General features: G+C 43.0%; 2 protein-coding genes across 5 annotated transcripts in view; one reads left to right on the forward strand and one right to left on the reverse strand.

Annotated features, from left to right (window-relative positions):
• The first annotated feature begins 511 nt into the window (after nt 1–511).
• Nucleotides 512–12,682, forward strand: cbx7b (chromobox homolog 7b). The gene is made up of 6 exons (XM_086141095.1): nt 512–747; nt 4,424–4,467; nt 5,251–5,316; nt 6,297–6,363; nt 6,929–7,325; nt 8,284–12,682. The coding sequence occupies exons 1-6, from the start codon at nt 679–681 to the stop codon at nt 8,484–8,486; spliced, it is 846 nt and encodes a 281-aa protein (XP_085997221.1). The 5' UTR covers nt 512–678; the 3' UTR covers nt 8,487–12,682.
• Nucleotides 12,683–13,303: 621 nt separating this feature from the next.
• The window catches only part of ep300a (EP300 lysine acetyltransferase a), a 28,704-nt gene continuing 23,235 nt past the window's right edge, over nt 13,304–18,772 (reverse strand). For all 4 annotated transcript variants that reach the window (XM_086141094.1, XM_086141092.1, XM_086141093.1 and 1 more), the window contains exon 31: nt 13,304–18,698. In XM_086141094.1, the coding sequence (XP_085997220.1) occupies nt 15,540–18,698 (3,159 nt within the window). In that variant the 3' untranslated portion in view covers nt 13,304–15,539. The remainder of the gene's footprint in view (nt 18,699–18,772) is intronic.

Below are 18,772 nucleotides of genomic sequence, written 5' to 3' on the forward strand. Positions count from 1 at the left end.
ATGATCTTTGACTCATCTGTTGAATACTTATTTTATTTGTATGCCTACATTTGATTTTGTGAGTTGGTGGAGGGTAGGGAGAGGGGTGGGGGATCTAAACACATGGACCGGGTAAGTTGTTACCTCGTATTTTTGTTGTTGTTGTTGTTGTTGTTGTTGTTGCCAAACCGGTGATGTCATATAACATCTCTCACGGTATGCGATCCTACTTGTACACGGACTATCACCCCCGCCCCCCGCAGTCTTCAGTAATCCGTTGTACATCTGTGTGTGTGTGTGTGTGTGTGTGTGTGTGTGTGTGTGTGTGTGTGTGTCATGCTGAACTTGTGTAAAGGGCTGGACTCCATCCACTGACTGACGAGGATGATGTACCCGTCGGCGCGCACGGCCAAGGGGACGCGCTTGGGGAGACGGGGCCGCGCAGATGTGTCGCAGATTTTGTAAAGTCACCGGACGCTCTCAAAGATACGGACCCCCGCTGGGGAAAGGGGGGCGAAGGGAGTTCGGGGGAGGGGGGGGGTCGCTCCCGGTAAGCGAGCCACAAACTACCGGGGGAGGCAGAACGAAACGGGAGGACGGAGCCGAGGGAACGCTGTCAGAAGCGGTTATCATTAGCTTAGTTTGGGGAGAGGGAATACGCTACTTTGCCAGGTAGAAGCCCCGCGGCGGCGCGCAGAGATGGAGCTGTCGGCGATTGGAGAGCAAGTGTTCGCCGTGGAATCGATCGTCAAGAAGAGAGTTCGAAAGGTAACACATATTCCCCGCCTCGTTCTTTAGCAGCGGGACGTTGCCAGCGTCCGAGGGAGGCGGTACGACACATTTTACAAGAGAGGATGCTACTTTGGATGCTAATGAAAAGCTTGAGAGATGAACGGAGCGTAATTGTAACGGTTATCTAATTGCGGGCTGTGGAAAGAGGGCGGGGAAGGAGGGGACGTGGCTTCCGTGGAACGTGAGGGGGGAGTGTTGTCGTTGTTAACACGACATGTGTTTGGGGATTTTTCTTCTGAAAGATAAACAAATGAGAGCTCGAAGGAGGGAAGGGGTATCAGCCGAACACCTTTGTTTGTTCGGGCCTGTTCGCTTGCTAATTCCCTTCAATTAACAGGATGTTGTAAAGGCAGGTGCGTCGCGAAGACTTCCTTCGCTAATAGAATTCAACATGTCCCTGAACGCACCGGGGCTCCATGCCTCCGTAAAGTTTTTAAATGTCAGGGGAAAGACACTCTAAATCTAATACTTTCCCATCGGGAAGTTTTTACTCCGGATTTGGCTTAAATTCTGGCACAGGTGGAAAAAGTGACGTTCTTGTTTTTACCCGTCGTCACCACACACGTAAGTGCAACACCTGCATTCGCGTACCATTACTACCAAATAAAAATATGAATTACAGTCCTTTAAAGAACCATTAAATTGTCAAAATATTTCGGATAAATTTGCCCGAGTCACTAATTTAATCCGTTTTATTTAATTACGTAGTATGTTTAATATGTCCTGATATTGATAGAGTGTCATACAAACATCTTTTATCTTGAAACGCATTTTGGCTAGTTAGCGTTTGGGCTCTTTTCTCACAAGTTATTGTTTGCAAACATCATACGATTTAAATGTTTTAGTCTTTATTAAGTGTTACAAACGATACCCGTCATTCAATTTAAGTGTCCGTCTTTTCTATAAGGCATTTTGACTGAACAAGATTCCTTAAATTCAACACTAAATATGTGTTGAATTTAAGGAACAAGTCCTCTTTGGGAAACTTTGAAGTCCAAATATCTCAGACGTTGTCTTATTGTCTGGCATTTTCCCTGTGAACTTGCACCATATTTGATTACATAATCGTAATAATCGGTCTTCAAAACTATCCATCTTTAGTTATTTAGGTTATAGTTATAGTTTCATAACCATATCAGTTATGAAACAGATTTTCCGTTTGTTGGTAAACAAACAAAAAACAGAACCCCCTGGTGAAGATTGTGGAGCATTTAGCAATGAAAACCAGAATAGAGAACAAAAGCTGCAGAGTGAATGTTAAAAGTAAAAATAAAAAAAATAAATTAAAAAAAAAAACATAATGTTTGTAATTTCATCTCAATGGGGAAGCTGTGCCAATGTTGTGATTGCAATGTTGCTTCTGCTGCCCTCATGTGGTCATGATGTGTTATTTGATTTACCGGTATAATCTTGACTTCTCTCATCTTCGTTAAGTTCCAGAAAGCTAGTGTGTGAGCATGAGATTCGCATGGTTTTAGTGATAAAACTAGTTATATAACACATGCAGTGAAAGAGGAGCCGAATTTTTTTTCAGCTGATATCTGGGTCACCACACGCCCTTCAGCTCACCCAAAGTCTACACATCCTCCCACTGTGTACAGGGACCTGGTGAGTAAATTGAAGACGGGAAAAAGTGATGACTTCACCAGCTGAGAATACCTTAGAGAGCTGGAAAGTTATCATCAGATGATGTCACTGAGGATGACTAAGTCAGAGTGATTTGGCTGCAATGGAGAAGACATACAGTAATATCTGTTAATTATAGCCATTGACGAACGGCATGGTAGCATCTCCCACACATGAGCCCAGTGTAGCGACATGGATATGCTGCGATTTGCTAAATATTCATTGTCCTCAGGCAGAAGCTTGTTTTCACAGCTCCATGTTCAGACCTTTCTAACAATACATTTCTTTTATCTCACATGACCTCAGTATAGCATCACATTGTGTCTAGTCAATTTAGAGATGCTGGACAGGAACTTGTTATTTTGGTAAATATTTAAGGTGAAAAACATTCAAAGTGATTGTTCAGCACAATTACCGATTGAGGGATACGGTTTACTGTCCCTTCTCTTAAATAGACAGTACAGGGTTTGCAATTAAAAAATGATGCACTATATCTGACAAAGAAGAGAAGAAAGAAACTAAAGATCTTGGAATTTGTTTTCATTCCTTCTCATAAATGTAAAAGTTTAATAGCTAAAATTTTTTCTTCCACTTTACCCCCCCTCATAAACCAAACAAGTGTAAAATGTATACTGAAAGCTTTTTGTTTTGTTCTTTTTAAATGCAGTCAGGAAAATATAAATGCATTCACATTTGTGTGTTTGTGTATACATGTATAATTTTCAGGCAGTTCCTTGTGTTTTGTTTTTTCATTTTATTCCCATTGTCCAAAAGTGTGAACAAAAAGGTCAATCAAGTAAAACTGTGGGCCCTACCGCAACCTCTTTTGTTTTGGGGTTAACTCCTTAAAGGACTTGAGGTTTCAATAAAGATTGCGATAATATCAGGTCCTGATTCATCACAGCGTAACATCAAGACTGCTGGAAGTGTTTTTAAACAGCATAATTAGTTGCATCTTGTTGCTCAAATCTCTCTTTGGTAAACAAAGGACTCCTCCGCATCGAGCGGGGAAGACAATATGAAACCATCATTGACAAGTGGCATGTGATGCAAGAGATACAAGAGCAATTTTATATAAGCTGTCATGTTTTTCAAATGTTAATGGCCCTAATCATACCAGAAAATTAAATTAGATTATTTGCTCCCACTGCAGAAATTTGATTATCCAAGTCTAACAAAATGCAGCAGGCATCGACTGATTTTTATCTGTCTAAACAGCTGAGTAAACTCTGCTCTAATGATAAGGAAGAATCACGGTCAGGTGGCTTTTACCCTGTTGTAAATCATTTATGAAACAGGTGTTGGAAGCTTGGTTTATTATGAATCGTTAGCCATCGATGGTATTGAGAAGTTGATGAAACGGTCTGATCCATGTGAATCATGAGTCTACTTGCTCATCATTTTCATCCTCTGTTACATTTTTTATATCACAGAACAGCGATGTCTGTTCACATCTTGAAACTTGTGACAAAAAACATTGTAAAGAGGAAGGTTGAATGCCTGAACCTCTGTTGTGACAGCGACAGTCTGTTGCTTGGGCAATGCTTACCTCATAACTAAGTATGAAGTCAGTAGCAATAAACAGCTTTTCCCTCGTAAACAACTGATCAGGAATCAATGACGTAAGAATCATTCCTTTAATAGAACTGACAATGGCACTGGTCTACATCCTTATCACAATTAGCTTCTCTTGTTTTAGTGGAAAGTGGTTTGAATACAAATGAAAAAAATACCCTACGCCATTGCCTCTCCAAGTTTAAATCAACTATTCCGTATTATCACAGCATCTCAGATTGCTATATTCTTGGACTAACACACTAATGTTGCTAAGTACGAACCTTCATCACCTCAGATATCACATTTAACATCTGAGAGCACAGGCTTGTACCATTTGTACATTAATACCATTGAACAGATGGTAAAACTTCATCCTTTCAAGGACAAAGTGCCACAATGCAAGAGCTGGAACGGAGCAGTGAAATTGTTGTTTCTTACTGCTGAACTTTATAGTCATGTGTCTCCACAGGGGAATGTGGAGTACCTGCTGAAGTGGAAAGGATGGCCTCCAAAGTGAGTATAGAATTATGATCAGCAGAATGGTTGATGTGACATTAAAAAAATGTGCCTCAACTTTACATCAACACATATAGCACATTATATAGATGCTACAGAAAGATCTCAGGCAATGTACACTATATTCAAGCTTGAAAAATAATCACATTGTTGTGTATAAGTACAGCTGAAAGTGGTATGGGAAATGTGAAAATCACTACATTCGAAAGGGACATCCTGGTATCATTACGTCCCAGGAAATCTTTTAACATAGACGGTACACATATCAGACACTATGCAAATAAAAGAAATGTATTTCCTCAGCAGTACAATCAATTGCATTTCTTACTTATAAAAAAAAAATCTAAAGATGTAATTATGAGACAGTAAAAGCAGAAAATAAACTTTTTACAAAACTATGATCTTCAGATTTAGAGTAAAATGTTGTTTTAATATTAAACATGCATCATATGATAGTGCAGTCAGAAAAATATTCAATTGTTATTGCATGTCTCTATTTGAGACTAACATCCTCATAAAGTTGTTAGAAAGGCTTTTTAAGGATTTTTTTTGGGGGGGTTATAAATTTTACAGGTTGTCCCTGGGAGGGAAACTTCTCTTTTAATATGTGATTAAGGAGTAATGACTGTCTTTGAATGATATTCCCCAGTCTCAGCCTAAACATAGGGGCTGTTTTAAACAAAACTATTAAAATGTTATAATGTTTTAATGTTTTAAATGTCAATAAAATGCTGCATATTAATGAATTTTCTTTATATTTAAAAAAAAAAATTATTGCAGGTACAGCACGTGGGAGCCTGAGGAGCACATCCTGGACCGGCGTTTGGTGCAGGCTTACGAAGAGAAGTAGGATTCTGATGATTTGACACATTATGATGAAAAAATGTATGCGTTTTTCTGTCCACAACTTCTCTGCGACAGTCAGTTTTTCACCCGTTCATTCTTCACACGTTGATAACTCACAGACATCTCGTGGGAGTTTTTCTTCAAAATTTGGCTCAAAATTTTGACTTGAATTTGTTTTTAAATGAATTTATTGTGTTTACAACTCAAGGTCACTATGAAAGCAAAATACATTTTATGCATTAATCAGGGGAAGTGGGTTCTATTTCTTTGAAAAACAGAAAATATTTAACAAAAATTTTTCAAGGACATTTAACACAAAATTAGAAATGATTCTTCCTCAGTTTTACTACCAACCCAAAGAAATGACATCAGATAAGTTGCTGAATTTTAACTCCGTTGCTCACAGAAACACCTGCCTTTTTCGACAACACAGTAAACAAATAGCAGCTCAAAACGCAAGAAATCATGGGTGGTACCTCAAGAATACACTCAAGACTCTTCTGATAGAGGCCATGGTTTGGTTGTATTACCCGGTGACATTGCATTTAAAGTCTGTGTGTATTTAATTCAGTTCCAGTTCCCACTATATTCAGCTAAAGCCTCTGGGGCTTAGCAGTGATCAAGCAGTTGCTGGTATTCCTGAATTTTAGAGGGGAATTATTGTATTTTTTCATTTTGGTGGGAATGATCCCATTAAAAGACCATGATACAACATGTCTTTTTTCAGAAACATAACTCATTGAAATGGAATATTGGACACTTCAGGGAATACTAAGAGTCAGGACGAGGACATATGTAAAGCTCAACTTTGGTGGTAGTGGTGAGAATGGGGGGGAGGGGGGGCCAGCAGGTCATGACCATATACAAATTCTGTATCCTGCTGGAGTCATAAAATGAATGGAAGAAAGATATGACTTGACTGAACAGCTTTGACAGAGACCGTATGTGGTGTCTAAATCAACTGTCTGCCTGTTTCCAAGAGAGCAGAGGGACAGGACTCTGGGTCACAGGAGGAAGGGGTCCAAAGCCAAGAGACTGCTTCTGCAGGTACAGTCCAGAGTTCACTTAGAAGCAATGAACAGGAGTGATTTTTCACATTTTTAAAAATTCCCATGTTTCTTAAGTCTCTCAGTGTGGTCCCCTCCCCCTGCAGGACATACAAGTGTGATGAGAGCCTGCCTGCTTTGGCTGCTGCACATGCAGTAGAACTGGGCGAACAAATGAAATCACACAAAGACAGATTTTTATGTCACAATAAATTATCAATGTCACAAGTAAATTACTCCAAAAAGGTATACAGACATTAGCGAGAAAATACCTAAAAAGAAGCAAAGAAAACAAATGACAGTCATGAAAAACAAGGCTCAAGAGAATGAAGCTAAAATAATCAATAAAGGCATTAGACGTGCCAAGAACACTTGATGTCACACTTTTTTTTTTATCCATTATAGTTGATTCAGCTGCCCCGGTCATTCATTTACTGAAGTGGATTAACTTTTTTTCCACACCTGGAGAATTTTTTTCAACCCTCCAAAATTGAAGTTCCAGCACTAGCTTTGGTTGGACATGCGTGATACTGATAAACTTCTCACTATTGTTCTGTCCTGATTAGAACACAGTCTACACCATGGACCTCCGCAGTGCTCACAGAGCCACAGAGAAGCCCCCCCCTCGCCTGCGTCTGTCCCTGACGCGCTCATTGCACCCCGAGGAAGAGGACCAGCCCTACAACGCCTGCACGGAGGCGTCCCCACAACTGGCTCATCGTAAATATAAAAAGACAGGGTCACAGTTTGGATGCCTTAACTCCAGACCCCCAAGTCCAACACAGGAGGACTGGAGAATCCAGGGGGAGGATGAGGACAATATAGAGGAAGAGGAGATGGAAGAGGAGGAGGAGGAGGAAGAAGAAGAAGAAGAGGAGGAGGAGGAGGAGGAGGAAGAAGAGGAGGAAGAAGAGGAGGAAAATGAGCACAATACAACAGAGAAGAGTGGAGGTATTGTAAACGGTAAGTGTTTGGTCGGTGGTACGAATGACCACAGAGCCCGCTTTTTTTGATACCTCTTTATGGAACTGAAAGATTGAAGTTCCTCCATCCTGAGCCGAAATGAGCCAGGCGTCCCAAAGAGATCATCTCAAAGAGATTACAAATGACCCTCAATTAACCAGCCCACCAACACCAAAGTGTTGGTGAAAATGACAAACAAAACACCAGTGCAATGTAGGATCCAGGTGTTTCATGGTGAAGCACTGAATCAGGCCAGCCAGGACACAAAATATCAAAACTATTATTATAAATAACTGGCCTTTTGGTACCCAACACCATGGTTAGCCTTGAGTGATAGGCCTTAGACTTGAGTCAGAGACGAGTCGCAAATTCAAAGACTTGACGAAAACAAAATCATGGAAGGCTGAAATCCACCTTTCACTAAAAACCCTATTCTGCCATTTTTTGATATTCTCCAAAAATGGTTGCCATTAACATTTTGATTGCAATGGCATACAATGGTATTTCTGCATTTCTTGACTTGAGACTATCGTAGAGGACTTAACTCTCTCGTGAGTTCAAAGATAATTTTCTTACTGCTTTACATTTCTTCCCCCCCCTCAGTTACATCATTATAAACTCGAACAATTAATTATTTGTCCTGTGATAGTTTGCATTCCTGGCCATGACCTTCTGTGAACAACCAAACCCGGTTTGCTAGCATGCTAGCCTTCCAAGCCGAGAGGTCTTTTTAATTATCAGAATGAATGTGTCGAGACATGAAAAATGTTCTGCACGCATTCTAGTGATAGAATGACAATGTTCTCCCAGTCAAGACCTGCCTGTGTTTACATCGTCAGATCGGTGAGCTGTGACTCTCCCTCAGACTCGGTGTCGAACTCACTAAGTTTTCGCATGAGAAGGCCTTGACGCAATCAATCTGACTCCAACCCCTGTCCTCCCGTCCTGCCTCACCCAGGGCGGAGCAGGATGGAGCGGTGGAGCCCCGCCGCCGGTCCGGACCAGTTCAGTCCAGTAGAGAAGACGGATGACGTCTGGAAGCCAGTCGGCGGTCCAGGAGAGGTGACGGTCACCGACGTCACCATCAACTCTCTCACAGTGACTTTCAGAGAGTCGCGGGTGGCCAAAGGTTTCTTCAGAGACTGGAGGCTGGGCATCTGAAGCCGCCTGGCAGGGGGTTTCAGAGGCACTGGTTCGTTAGTGTTTGAGTTTTCTGCTCTTCCACCTGCCAACCACTTCCTGTCTGCTCAGTGTTGGTTTACATGCACAGAGAGAAGGCTAACTGACTGGCCTTGAATCAAAAGGGCAATAAATACACGTTACTGGCTACTGCCAATAACAAAGTGAAGATTATCATGTAATAGACGTCTGACAGAGAGAGCGAGATAGACGGCATCTTTCCGCAGGAGTTTAGGCTTTTTTTAGGCTCCGGAACAGAAGATGCAATCCGATAAGTGGCAGTTTGAACTTTAAGGCCGGGGAAGTTCAACAAGCCAAGACACCAAATGCAATGAAATTGTTTTTAAAATGCACTTTATATTTAGATTCACCCTTTTAACCGCACCTGAAAAACTTATACATATCCAACTTCCTTTTAATAATAAGAGCGGAAAAGTCAAGTTCATTTTATGAAAAATTTCTCCTCTTCTTTCTTACAATTTTTTTTTCCTCCTCATTGGATTTTGGATTTTCTTTCGCTGTAACGTTGAAGTTTTGCCAAATTTCAATTTCAAGTACATGAATTTCTTTTTCCTTTAACAAGCACTTTTCTTAATGATTTTACTGAAAGACCCTATAATAGATTATTTCCTCTGCACCGGAATGGATTTGTAACAGCGGCTACTAGGGGCTGGACTGAGTCCCCAGACTAACATTAACGGCGTCCCTTGACGTCGCTGCTCCCCAACCACATGATATCACTTGAACTTGACATCTTCAGATTTAGCCATTAATGTTATTTTCTGTTTCAAAATGAAATCAAGAGTTTCTTCTAAATGCTCTTTCCCTGACATTCAGAGTGTCTCACCAAAAAACATTTTTAAGCATCCTGATAACCGAAATAACTGTTTAGTTTTGTTGTTTTTAATTGAGAGCGAATACACAAAACAGCTATTAAGAGAATGTCAGCAACAGTTTGACAGTGAACACACAAGGTAACATTGAGCGAAGAAATTTAGTCACATGACACTAAAAGATGATGCGAGAAAATTTATATTTTTAATAAGCAATGATACAGACCATTACAGCCTTCAAATTAACATTTAAGATTTTTCAAGCCATTGTTGATTAGAAACACACGCATTTGAAAAGTATTTAAAAAGTTTTTTTATTCATATTGTGAAAAACAGAAGCAAAACAGGTTAATTCAGAGCACTAAATAATAGTGTTAGTTATTTTCAATGACACATACAGCATCTGATGTACCTGCTCAGTATACATGTGTATCAATTGGGATCCATTGAAACTAAAATAAATCAAACCCACTATAAAGATGAGAATATGAGAATACTGTGAGATAAGGATATAAAAATTGTACCTGAGTAGTTTCTAATGAAACATACCGTCAGTAGTTGTCAAGCTGCAGGGTGCTTTGGTTTGACGTGTGTGTTCATTCTTATCAAAGAAGCTGGAACATTTCAAAGCAGGTGAGCTGGATTATCATGCGGAGAGAGGAGGAGTCCTCTGTGCATGTAAACTATCAGCGCATTGTAGATACGTCAGCCCGCGGTGATGTCAGCCGTCCAGTACTAACATGCCTGTCACCCATTAATACACAGACTGTAACTGATGTACAACATGTCTTAGATTGTACACATTTCAAATTCCACAGATCAGATCCGCCTGCATGCCTTTCTCTTCCTGTACGGCTCTGTCCATGCAAATAGTCAGTTGTCCTGCCATAGCTTCATCTCTCACAAAACAAACTACTAAGAAGTGAATCATACATCCAGACCTAGACGAGGCTGGAGGTGAAAGTGCACTGTAGGCTTCTGATCCACAGGCTTCTAATGCAGGATAAACCCCCAAACTTTCCCATCTTCCGATTGAGTTGGATCACAACAAATATCTTGAGTTCACCCCTGAAAAGACTTAATGTCTCTGATGTAGAATTTAGACAATCACCAAAAGTTAAAAAAAAAAAATGAAAATAACTTTACCACCTGCCGAATGTCTGCCAGTAAGCTGGAGTTGTGAAAAAGACACAGAGTCTCGGGGTCGCAGGATATGAGCAGGAAGGTGCAAAAAAACAGATGGTTTTGAAACAACCAAATCATTGAACTAGAGGCCAGCAAGGCGCTAGAGCACAGAATTTTCTCCCTCTGGTTCAATTAAGTCAATATTGTTTCTGTGATAGAGTTGTTAAAATGATCCGTATGCACACGGTTGCTGAGAACGTGCTTTCGGATTTCTTGGATACAAACCGCAGGAGGACAACAAGTTTCCTGTTTAAAGACACCCCTATGAAACTCCTCCACCCTTCATGTCTGAGCTGACTGCAGCTAAACAGCATGCCAAGTTGAAGGCAAAGGTAAAGGCTAACTCGCTATTCTGGACGCATGGAACACACACCCATCTATAAAGAAATGCTTGAACCCAGTATATCTCTGGTGCCATCAGAATAATCACATTTCTGGGCCCTGTGTGAAATCTAAGGTGGACTAAACATAAAACTTCCAAGATCCATGTCATTTGGACCAAGGGGAATGATGGAATAAAAACACTTGTTTACTTTTATCTTCGGCTTCAGTGAACATGATGGCAAAACTGCAGTCTGACTCAGCCATCAGAGACCAGTGCTACACAGAATCCTCTTCTAGTTCTGCTTGTATCTAGTTAATTGTAGGATAGTTCATCACACACACCGTAGTTTAATTCAGTTCATTCCTGAGTCAAAGCAGCTGTTTTCCAGTAAAACTCAACAATTTCAATAGCTTTTTGAAATAGAGTCGATAAAGTACTAATCAGCTCTGTGATCTTATCAGCGCCATTGGCGGCATTAAAGAATACACACGATGAGTCCTGATAGGTGGCGAGATGTTCATTTGAATAGGCGATAAGGAACATCTTTATTCATCGCCACAAATTACCATCTATTGCTCGGACTGATTTCTGCATGATTTCTCGTGAAACACAGTTTAAATCCTAAATACAAACCAGAGCTGTTTGAGAGGTGATTGAACTCTGAATTATGGATGTGCAGCTAACTTTGTGAAGAGAAACCTGAATGCACCTCCTGGATGTTTCTGTGTGATCAAAACAAAAGAGAAACCCAATTTGGTGAGGAAACATGAGAAATTGAGTGTGGGGGGAAAATTAAGACAGTTTAGTGTTAATATGTTCAGAGACCATATGAGTGAGTGTGTGGACGTGCGTGCCTGAGTGCAGGACCTTATTGGCCAAGCATCTTGTGATAGCAAAACAGTGTGACAATGAAGCTAGGGGGAGATGGAAGTGCCTGATGTTGCATAATGTTGTTTATTTCTTGGGAGTTTTTAGGGCTTACGAAATGCTCTCTGACACAGATAAACACACATGCAACTATGCGTGCACTATTATCTCAGTTTTGTGCTTTAAGTTCTTAATGTGTTCAAATGAAAGTTGTGAGTGTTTTGAAAACAAAACTTGTGAATCTTTGTTAACAAGTCCCCCGTTGGAGCACAGCACAATCACAGGCGCAATTTGAACTTTATAGTTGGTGGTTTGAATAAAGTTTATCAAGGGAACAAGGAAAAATACTCAACTTTTTCCAAACATAAATAAGAAATTGGTTGATGTCGATGTTGTGCCTGCGATTTTTTTTTTCGAGATGCAGATCTAGATTGACACATACAAACTGAACTGTGGTTTCTGCAAGTAATAATCACAGTACCTTTGGTTTTATCCTAATCATTTGTCCTCAAAGATGAACGATACAGGAAGTCAATCTTAAACCCCGTGCACTTCTCGCTCCGGCCACTAGGGGGCGCCACTGAGCCTCCCTGAACTCGGCCAAACTGCGCCTGTCAGTCTTGAAACGTGACGTCGGCCCGGAGGTAGAAACGTGTATGTCGATGATTATTTTTCTACATGGATTGAATGTATATTTCGTCCAGTGCTCTTGCCGCGCAGACGACCGCAGAGTTTTTTTTTTGTTTTTTTTTTTAAATTTACTGTTTGTGATTAGTGATCTAACGCACGAGCTGACAAGCGCCCGGATGTGACGTTGCTGCTTCTTTCGCCCGCCCCCTCTCCCGCAAAGCGACCCCCACCCCCCGCACTTTACGGTGACGCAACTTACCTATTTCAGTCTTCTAATCGTCTGTTCGTGCAACATTTCTATGGTCATAACGAAATAAATGTCGCTCGTGTTTCATATACATGTGCCTCATTGCTCTCTCTGACTGAGGATATTGTATACTTCCGGTTCCAGGGACCTTTGCTTTAGTAACCGAGGATCCACGAGACCTCCCCATGCCTGGTATTCACTCATTGGGCCCTCCAGTGGCCACGGCTGGAACTGCAACCCAAGATGGCGCGTTTTGTTATTATTCAGCTGTTTTCACAATTGTTTTGAAGGTATAGTAAGCATAATTCAGCAGGGTAGTTCAGGTGGTCCAGGTTGTTTTACACCAGAGGCGCAGTTTTAGAAGAAAGTGTTATTGTTATTATTATCATTATTATTATTATTATTGTCATTTTTCTCAAAATTATTTATAGGCAGTTTTACAATGTCATATTTGGTTTCTCCTGATTTATGCCATTTTGTTGTTATTCTCAGCATTTATGTATTTTAAGGAAAATTTAGGGAGCTCTTTTTTCCGGGTTACCTTGTTTGTACATAATACGCTAAAGTACTTTCACCTCTTCGAAGCTCTGTGGGCCCCGGAAACAACTTCAGCTTTGCTCAAAACATTACTTGCATTTAATCGGTGTGAGAATTATTTTCTCGCACATCTGAACACCTTTCCTTATATGCCAAATAAAGAGTAACAACCAAGTATTTTTCCAATGGTACAAACATACTTTATTGTACAATTAATTTATTGGCAAAAAACAATCAAGACCACCAAAATAAATTAAAAAAAGAAACTAATGAAAACTGAGCAACAGTTATTTTTGCTTTCTCTCAGCAAGCACCAAAAATTGTTAACAAGAGGAACAAAAAAGAAAGTGGTCAAAGATTTATCTGAATACTTAACAAATATTTAAATAGTCTTATTTCCAGTCTCTTTTAAGGAGAAGAAATGAAAGATAAAAACAAATTTATTTGTTCAGTTGCCATCAGTTTGTACAGTGACTCATTATGTTTACATCTATATTCATGTACATGAAACATTTCTTCAAAATCCGTGGCAGAATAAACTCCACGGCCTCCCCGGGGCGAATCCATGACTGTCTGCAGTGTCTTTTTGCATCACCATAATATCTTTAATACAAAACAAAACATGTTTATCTAATAATTCCTGTAGCTTCAAGTTTTATTTCCAAAAAATAAAATTAAATAATATATCTATATATAAAAGACAGTTTTTTCCATGTTTTTCTTATAAAATAAGTCTCAAGATATATTGCCACCTGGTTCTGATGCATCCCCCTCCCCCCGTCCCAACAAGCCCGACCTTTTGAGAAAAATAGTGAGCGAGTGAATGTTGTGTCTTCAGTACTCTCCGTAAAAAGCTAAATAACCAGATTTGAAATTGTTGGGGTCACACCTGTGATCAGCCCCTGTCTGCTTGCATTGCAGCGTTCACATTGATATTTTCAGATTGTTCAGGTGTGCCGCGTCGCCGTCACCCCTCCCCTCCCCGGAAAACTCTGCTCAAAAATACACAGAAAAAAGGCGCATTGGTGCTTGACTACACCTTACACTGTACCTTTTAGAAAAACTTCAATACTGTACAGTAGCTCAGGAGTACTTGGATGTTTTTTTGTTTTGTTTTGTTTTGTGTTTTTTTTTTTTGTACAGATACAGCAAATGTCCAATCAAACATGAGGAGAAACGAGCAGCAGAAAATAATTATCTCTGCATTTTAGGGTTGTAGAAGGGTTTAAAGTATGTACAGTTTTTTTTTTTCTTTACATTGTTCACTTTTGTTACAAAATACAGTATCTAAGTCCACCATTTCTTACTTTGTACAGTACTAACATTGAATAAAACCTTGTGGCTGAGAGGCAGTCGTGGGGGTGGGGATGGGAGGGGTTAAGGTGGAGACCTTCTAAAACCTCTGCAGCCCAAAAAACCGACAACTTCAACAACCTTTTTCGCTGTGTCACAGTTCAAAAACACAGTTGCAATATATGTACACACACGCACGCACGCACGCACGCGCACACACGCACACAATGTTGGCCACCTGGAAACAGAGGCACAACATGCCTCCCATCAGGCATCAACACACAGCTCAATTTATCTTTGTGAATCTGGGGAAGTGGGGGACTAGGATGAAGGGTGGCCTCATCTGTTCATTATTGGTGGGGGGCAAACCTACATAATGTTAATCGACAGTTTAACACTGTCCAGTTCCAATAGCCCACCCTCCCCCAGGAAAATAGAAATCAATTTCTGCAGTCAAAGTACAATGATTATGGTGAAAAGTGTCCAGGAGACTGCAATCAAACGCTTGTCAATGCTTTTTATATGATCCACTGATGGAAAGGGAAAAAGAAAACAAAAAAAAAAAAACAATAAACAAAAAAAAAAATCAGAAATAAAATATACTCTGCAAAATAGATACAATCATGGGTATTTGAGGAGGAAAACAAAACATAAAAAAGGTACATTGTGTCAACTCACTTTAATATTAGCCACATTTAAAATCTTAAAAATATTCATAAAAAGGCAAAAAATTCTCAGTCCCCAAAAATATTGTGTCATAGACTAAGGAAGAAATATCTTCAACCTGAAACCTTTTGTACACAATTGGCAAAAATATGTATACATATACATATATATATATATATATATATATATATATATATATATATATATATATATATATTAACAGCAATAACTTACCATTCATTTAATTTATTCATTAATTGACTTCTAGGATTTATGTTGCATCTCCCATAGGAAGGAAGCTTCAGTTCTTATTTATACATCACAAAAATATTTAAATAAAAAATAAAAACTTCTAAAACCCCAATACTAATTCCAGACTCTCCTTTCATGGCAGTTTGTCACTTGGGGCAACTGATCAGAGAATGGAGACAGAAAGATGGTAGGAGTCGAGGCTACAGGAGCTTCAGACTGTTGTGGTTAATGTTCGTTGTCAGCTCCTGGTTATTGTTGCTGTTGTTGTTACCGCCCAACATGTCCGGCTGCCCCCCTTGTCCACCGTGCATTCCCGCCATCCCGCTCAGCTGAGACATGATGGAGTTCTGATCTGAGCTAAACTGACTAGGATCTACAGAATTACCGGACTGCTGTTGGGACAATGCTGGCTGCTGAGGTTGCGGAGGCTGAGGTGGTGCCATGCTGGGGTGATGTTGGCCTATGTGGCCTGGGTGGGGGGAGCCAGTCTGGGTCTGCGGGGAGATACGATGAGGCGAGGGCTGGGGCTGGGACTGAGGCTGGGAGGAAGGCTGCATGCGTGGGGATGGGCTAGAGTGTGGTGGCTGAGACTGTGGTCTCGGGGAGGGCTGAGGAGATCTGACCTGACTGCTCAGCGATCCGGCGGGACCGAGGCCCGCCTGTCCTTGGAGGTGGGGTGACTGTGCCATCTGCTGCTGGGGACTCATGGGACTGCTGTGCTGGGCTGGAGAGCCTCCGCCGAGGTGCTGCTGCTGCAGCAGCCTCTGGTGGATGTTCTGGTGGAGCATTCCTTGGGATGTCTGAGGCAGAGGGGGCCCACCGCCCCCTCCAACTCCACCCGGCTGCTGTTGCCCTTGCCCTGATCCGACCTGACCGGCCTGGAGGGGTGGTCCACCGGTGCCTCCGCCCGGCCCTCCGTCTTGGCCTTGAAGCCCAGCCATAGAATTCTGCTGCTGCATCTGCTGTATCTGATGCAGTCTCTGCGGGTGGCCCGCAGGGACTTGAGACATGGTACCTGGATAGCCTTGCTGTTGGCCCAGATGTCCTGGCCCACCCTGTGGCCCGCCTTGCTGCTGTGGAGGACCCCCTATGCCTCCATTCCCAGGTTGGGCTTGTGAAGATGGGGGTAGCCCTGGCTGTCCTGGACCAGCCTGCATGAAACCTTGCTGGCCCTGCTGCTGCTGAATTCCTTGAGGCTGCTGGAATTGCCCGTGATTTCCCATCTGCTGCTGTTGTTGCTGCTGCTGCTGTTGCTGTTGCTGCAGCTGCTGCAGCTGTCTTCTCATGAACAGATCTCTTAGCTGAGGAGTCATATTGGGCATGTTGTTTTGTTGCCCTGGTTGCATTGCTCCTTGCTGTTGCTGTAGTGCTGCCATCTGCTGCTGCTGTAGACTCCCAGGCAACATGGGACGCTGCTGTTGCTGCTGTAACTGCTGCAGCTGAGCCACAGTGGGCATATTGCCTCCACCTGCACCACCCTGAGGCATGTTCAAACCTGGTTGACCTGCCTGGTTCATACTAACCTGCTGCTGTCCGTCCATGGTGGCCACTGGGTTATTCCCAGGCCCTCCAACACCAGGCATCCCTCCAGCAGAACCCTGGAACCTAACACTTCCAGGCCCTTGTGGGGGCCCTCCGGGGGCACAATTACCGCTCTGACCGCCCTGATACCTGGCTGCTCTCTGCCTGATGAAGGCGGCCATTAGGGTTGGGTTAGATCGAAGAATGTTAAGGACTTGTTGCTGCTGAAGGGGCGAGCTAGGGGACCGCAGTGTCCGCAGGAGATCCTGTAGTGCTGCCTGCGGATGGTTCCCTGCGCCTCCTCCACCTGCAATAGAATTAGGAGCCCCTGTTGCTCCAGCCAAAACTTGCATTAACCCACGGTTTCCTGGTTGTGGTTGTTGCTGGCTAATTTGCGACTGCTGTTGCTGGGCAACTGCTGACTGCTGCTGTGCGGCCATGTGACCCATCATCCCAGCCCTTTGCTGTGGGTTCATGGACGGTCCCCCGGCACCCCACTGCTGGTTTGGTGGCTGGAGTTGTCCACTGCCTGCTTGCTGGAGATGCTGCTGGACTTGAGGTGGTAGCTGAGGCTGAGGCCCACCTTGCTGCATACCTGCTAGCAATCCCTGTTGCTGGGGGTCTAACATAGTCCTGCCTACAACTCCCTGAGCCTGAGCAGGCATCCCCTGGGCTCCAATATGGGGCATGTTCATCTGCGCCTGGGCATTTTGGTGATGGGGATGTGGGGGTATTATGGCCACTTGCCCCAAGCCTCGAATCTGGGCTTGGGCCTGGACCTGAGCCATCTGTCTCTGAGACTCTGCCAGGCGTTGGATTTTTAGGGCTGTTTCCACAGCAGCCGGAGGGGGACCTTGCTGCTGGCCGGGTGCAGACATTGACCCTTGGCCCTGGTTCGGTTGTTGCTGCTGAGGTGGGGTGGCCGGCCGAAGTCCGGGTTTGCCCATGGACTGGTGGATGGGGGAGGCGCCTGGTGGTCTAGGGTTATATGGAGGCAACCCCCCAGGATGTTGCTGCTGCTGCAGTTGTGGGACATTGGGAGGCTGTTGTTGCTGGAGCTGAGGCACAATCTGTTGCTGCGGAGAGTTCATCATTACCGGTCCACCACCTCCACCCATTGGCGGAAACTGGTGATGGGGGTGATGCTGAGGAGGCATGGTGCCACTCTGCTGCTGAACTTGCTGTTGCTGCCCTTGAGGTCCCATTCCTCCCATCCCAACCCCCTGCTGTTGAGGAAGTGCAGGCATGTTCCCATGAGTGGGTGTTTGTGGGGTCGTTGGCTGTGTGCCCACAGATGTTGGTGTTCCAGGACCAGTTGCACCATTGTTGGCTCCTGGGGAGGGAAGGCCATTGCCCCCAGGAGCTCCTCCAGGGGCCGGCTTACCCACTCTTTGCATGCTAGCCATTCTCCTTCTCAGCATCTGGGCTTGCTGCAGCCTGTGCTGCAGCTGCTGCTGCCGGAGCTTCTGCTTTATGTTCAGGCAGAATGGAACAGGGCACTTGTTCTCCTGACAGTGCTTAGCATGGTAGCAACACAAAGCAATAAGCTGCTTGCAGATGGGGCATCCGCCATTTGTTTTCCTCTTGCAGCCCTTCGTATGCTGAACGACACGCTTCATCTTCTGGCAGGACGGAAGAGAGCAGTTTGCGTTTCGACACTGGCACGCGTGGACCAAGGACTGAATGCAGCGTTGGATACTGAGACGGCGAGAGTCCCCAGGACTCTGAGTGGTAGCAGCAGCCTGGTTGCTGCTCTCATCATCCAAACCAAGGCCTAACTTCTCCATCTTGTGCTCATGGCCCTTAGTGTGATAACATGTGATGCAGAGATCATAGTCCTGTGAGGAAAGACATGAATGGTTAGACATTATCATTCGATATGGAGTAAGTTATTCAGAAAGATAAGAATTCT

The sequence above is a fragment of the Fistularia commersonii genome, chromosome 33 (assembly GCF_037954325.1).
Source record: "Fistularia commersonii isolate RoL2024-O1a breed Wild chromosome 33, RoL_Fcom_v1.0, whole genome shotgun sequence".
NCBI lineage: Eukaryota > Metazoa > Chordata > Actinopteri > Syngnathiformes > Fistulariidae > Fistularia > Fistularia commersonii.

Coding starts and splice junctions, on each gene's coding strand:
- cbx7b (XM_086141095.1), top strand. CDS start 679: ATGGAGCTGTCGGCGATTGGAGAGCAAGTGTTCGCCGTGGAATCGATC. Junction 4,468..5,250: donor TGGAAAGGATGGCCTCCAAA/GTGAGTATAGAA, acceptor AAATTATTGCAG/GTACAGCACGTGGGAGCCTG. Junction 7,326..8,283: donor GAGTGGAGGTATTGTAAACG/GTAAGTGTTTGG, acceptor TGCCTCACCCAG/GGCGGAGCAGGATGGAGCGG.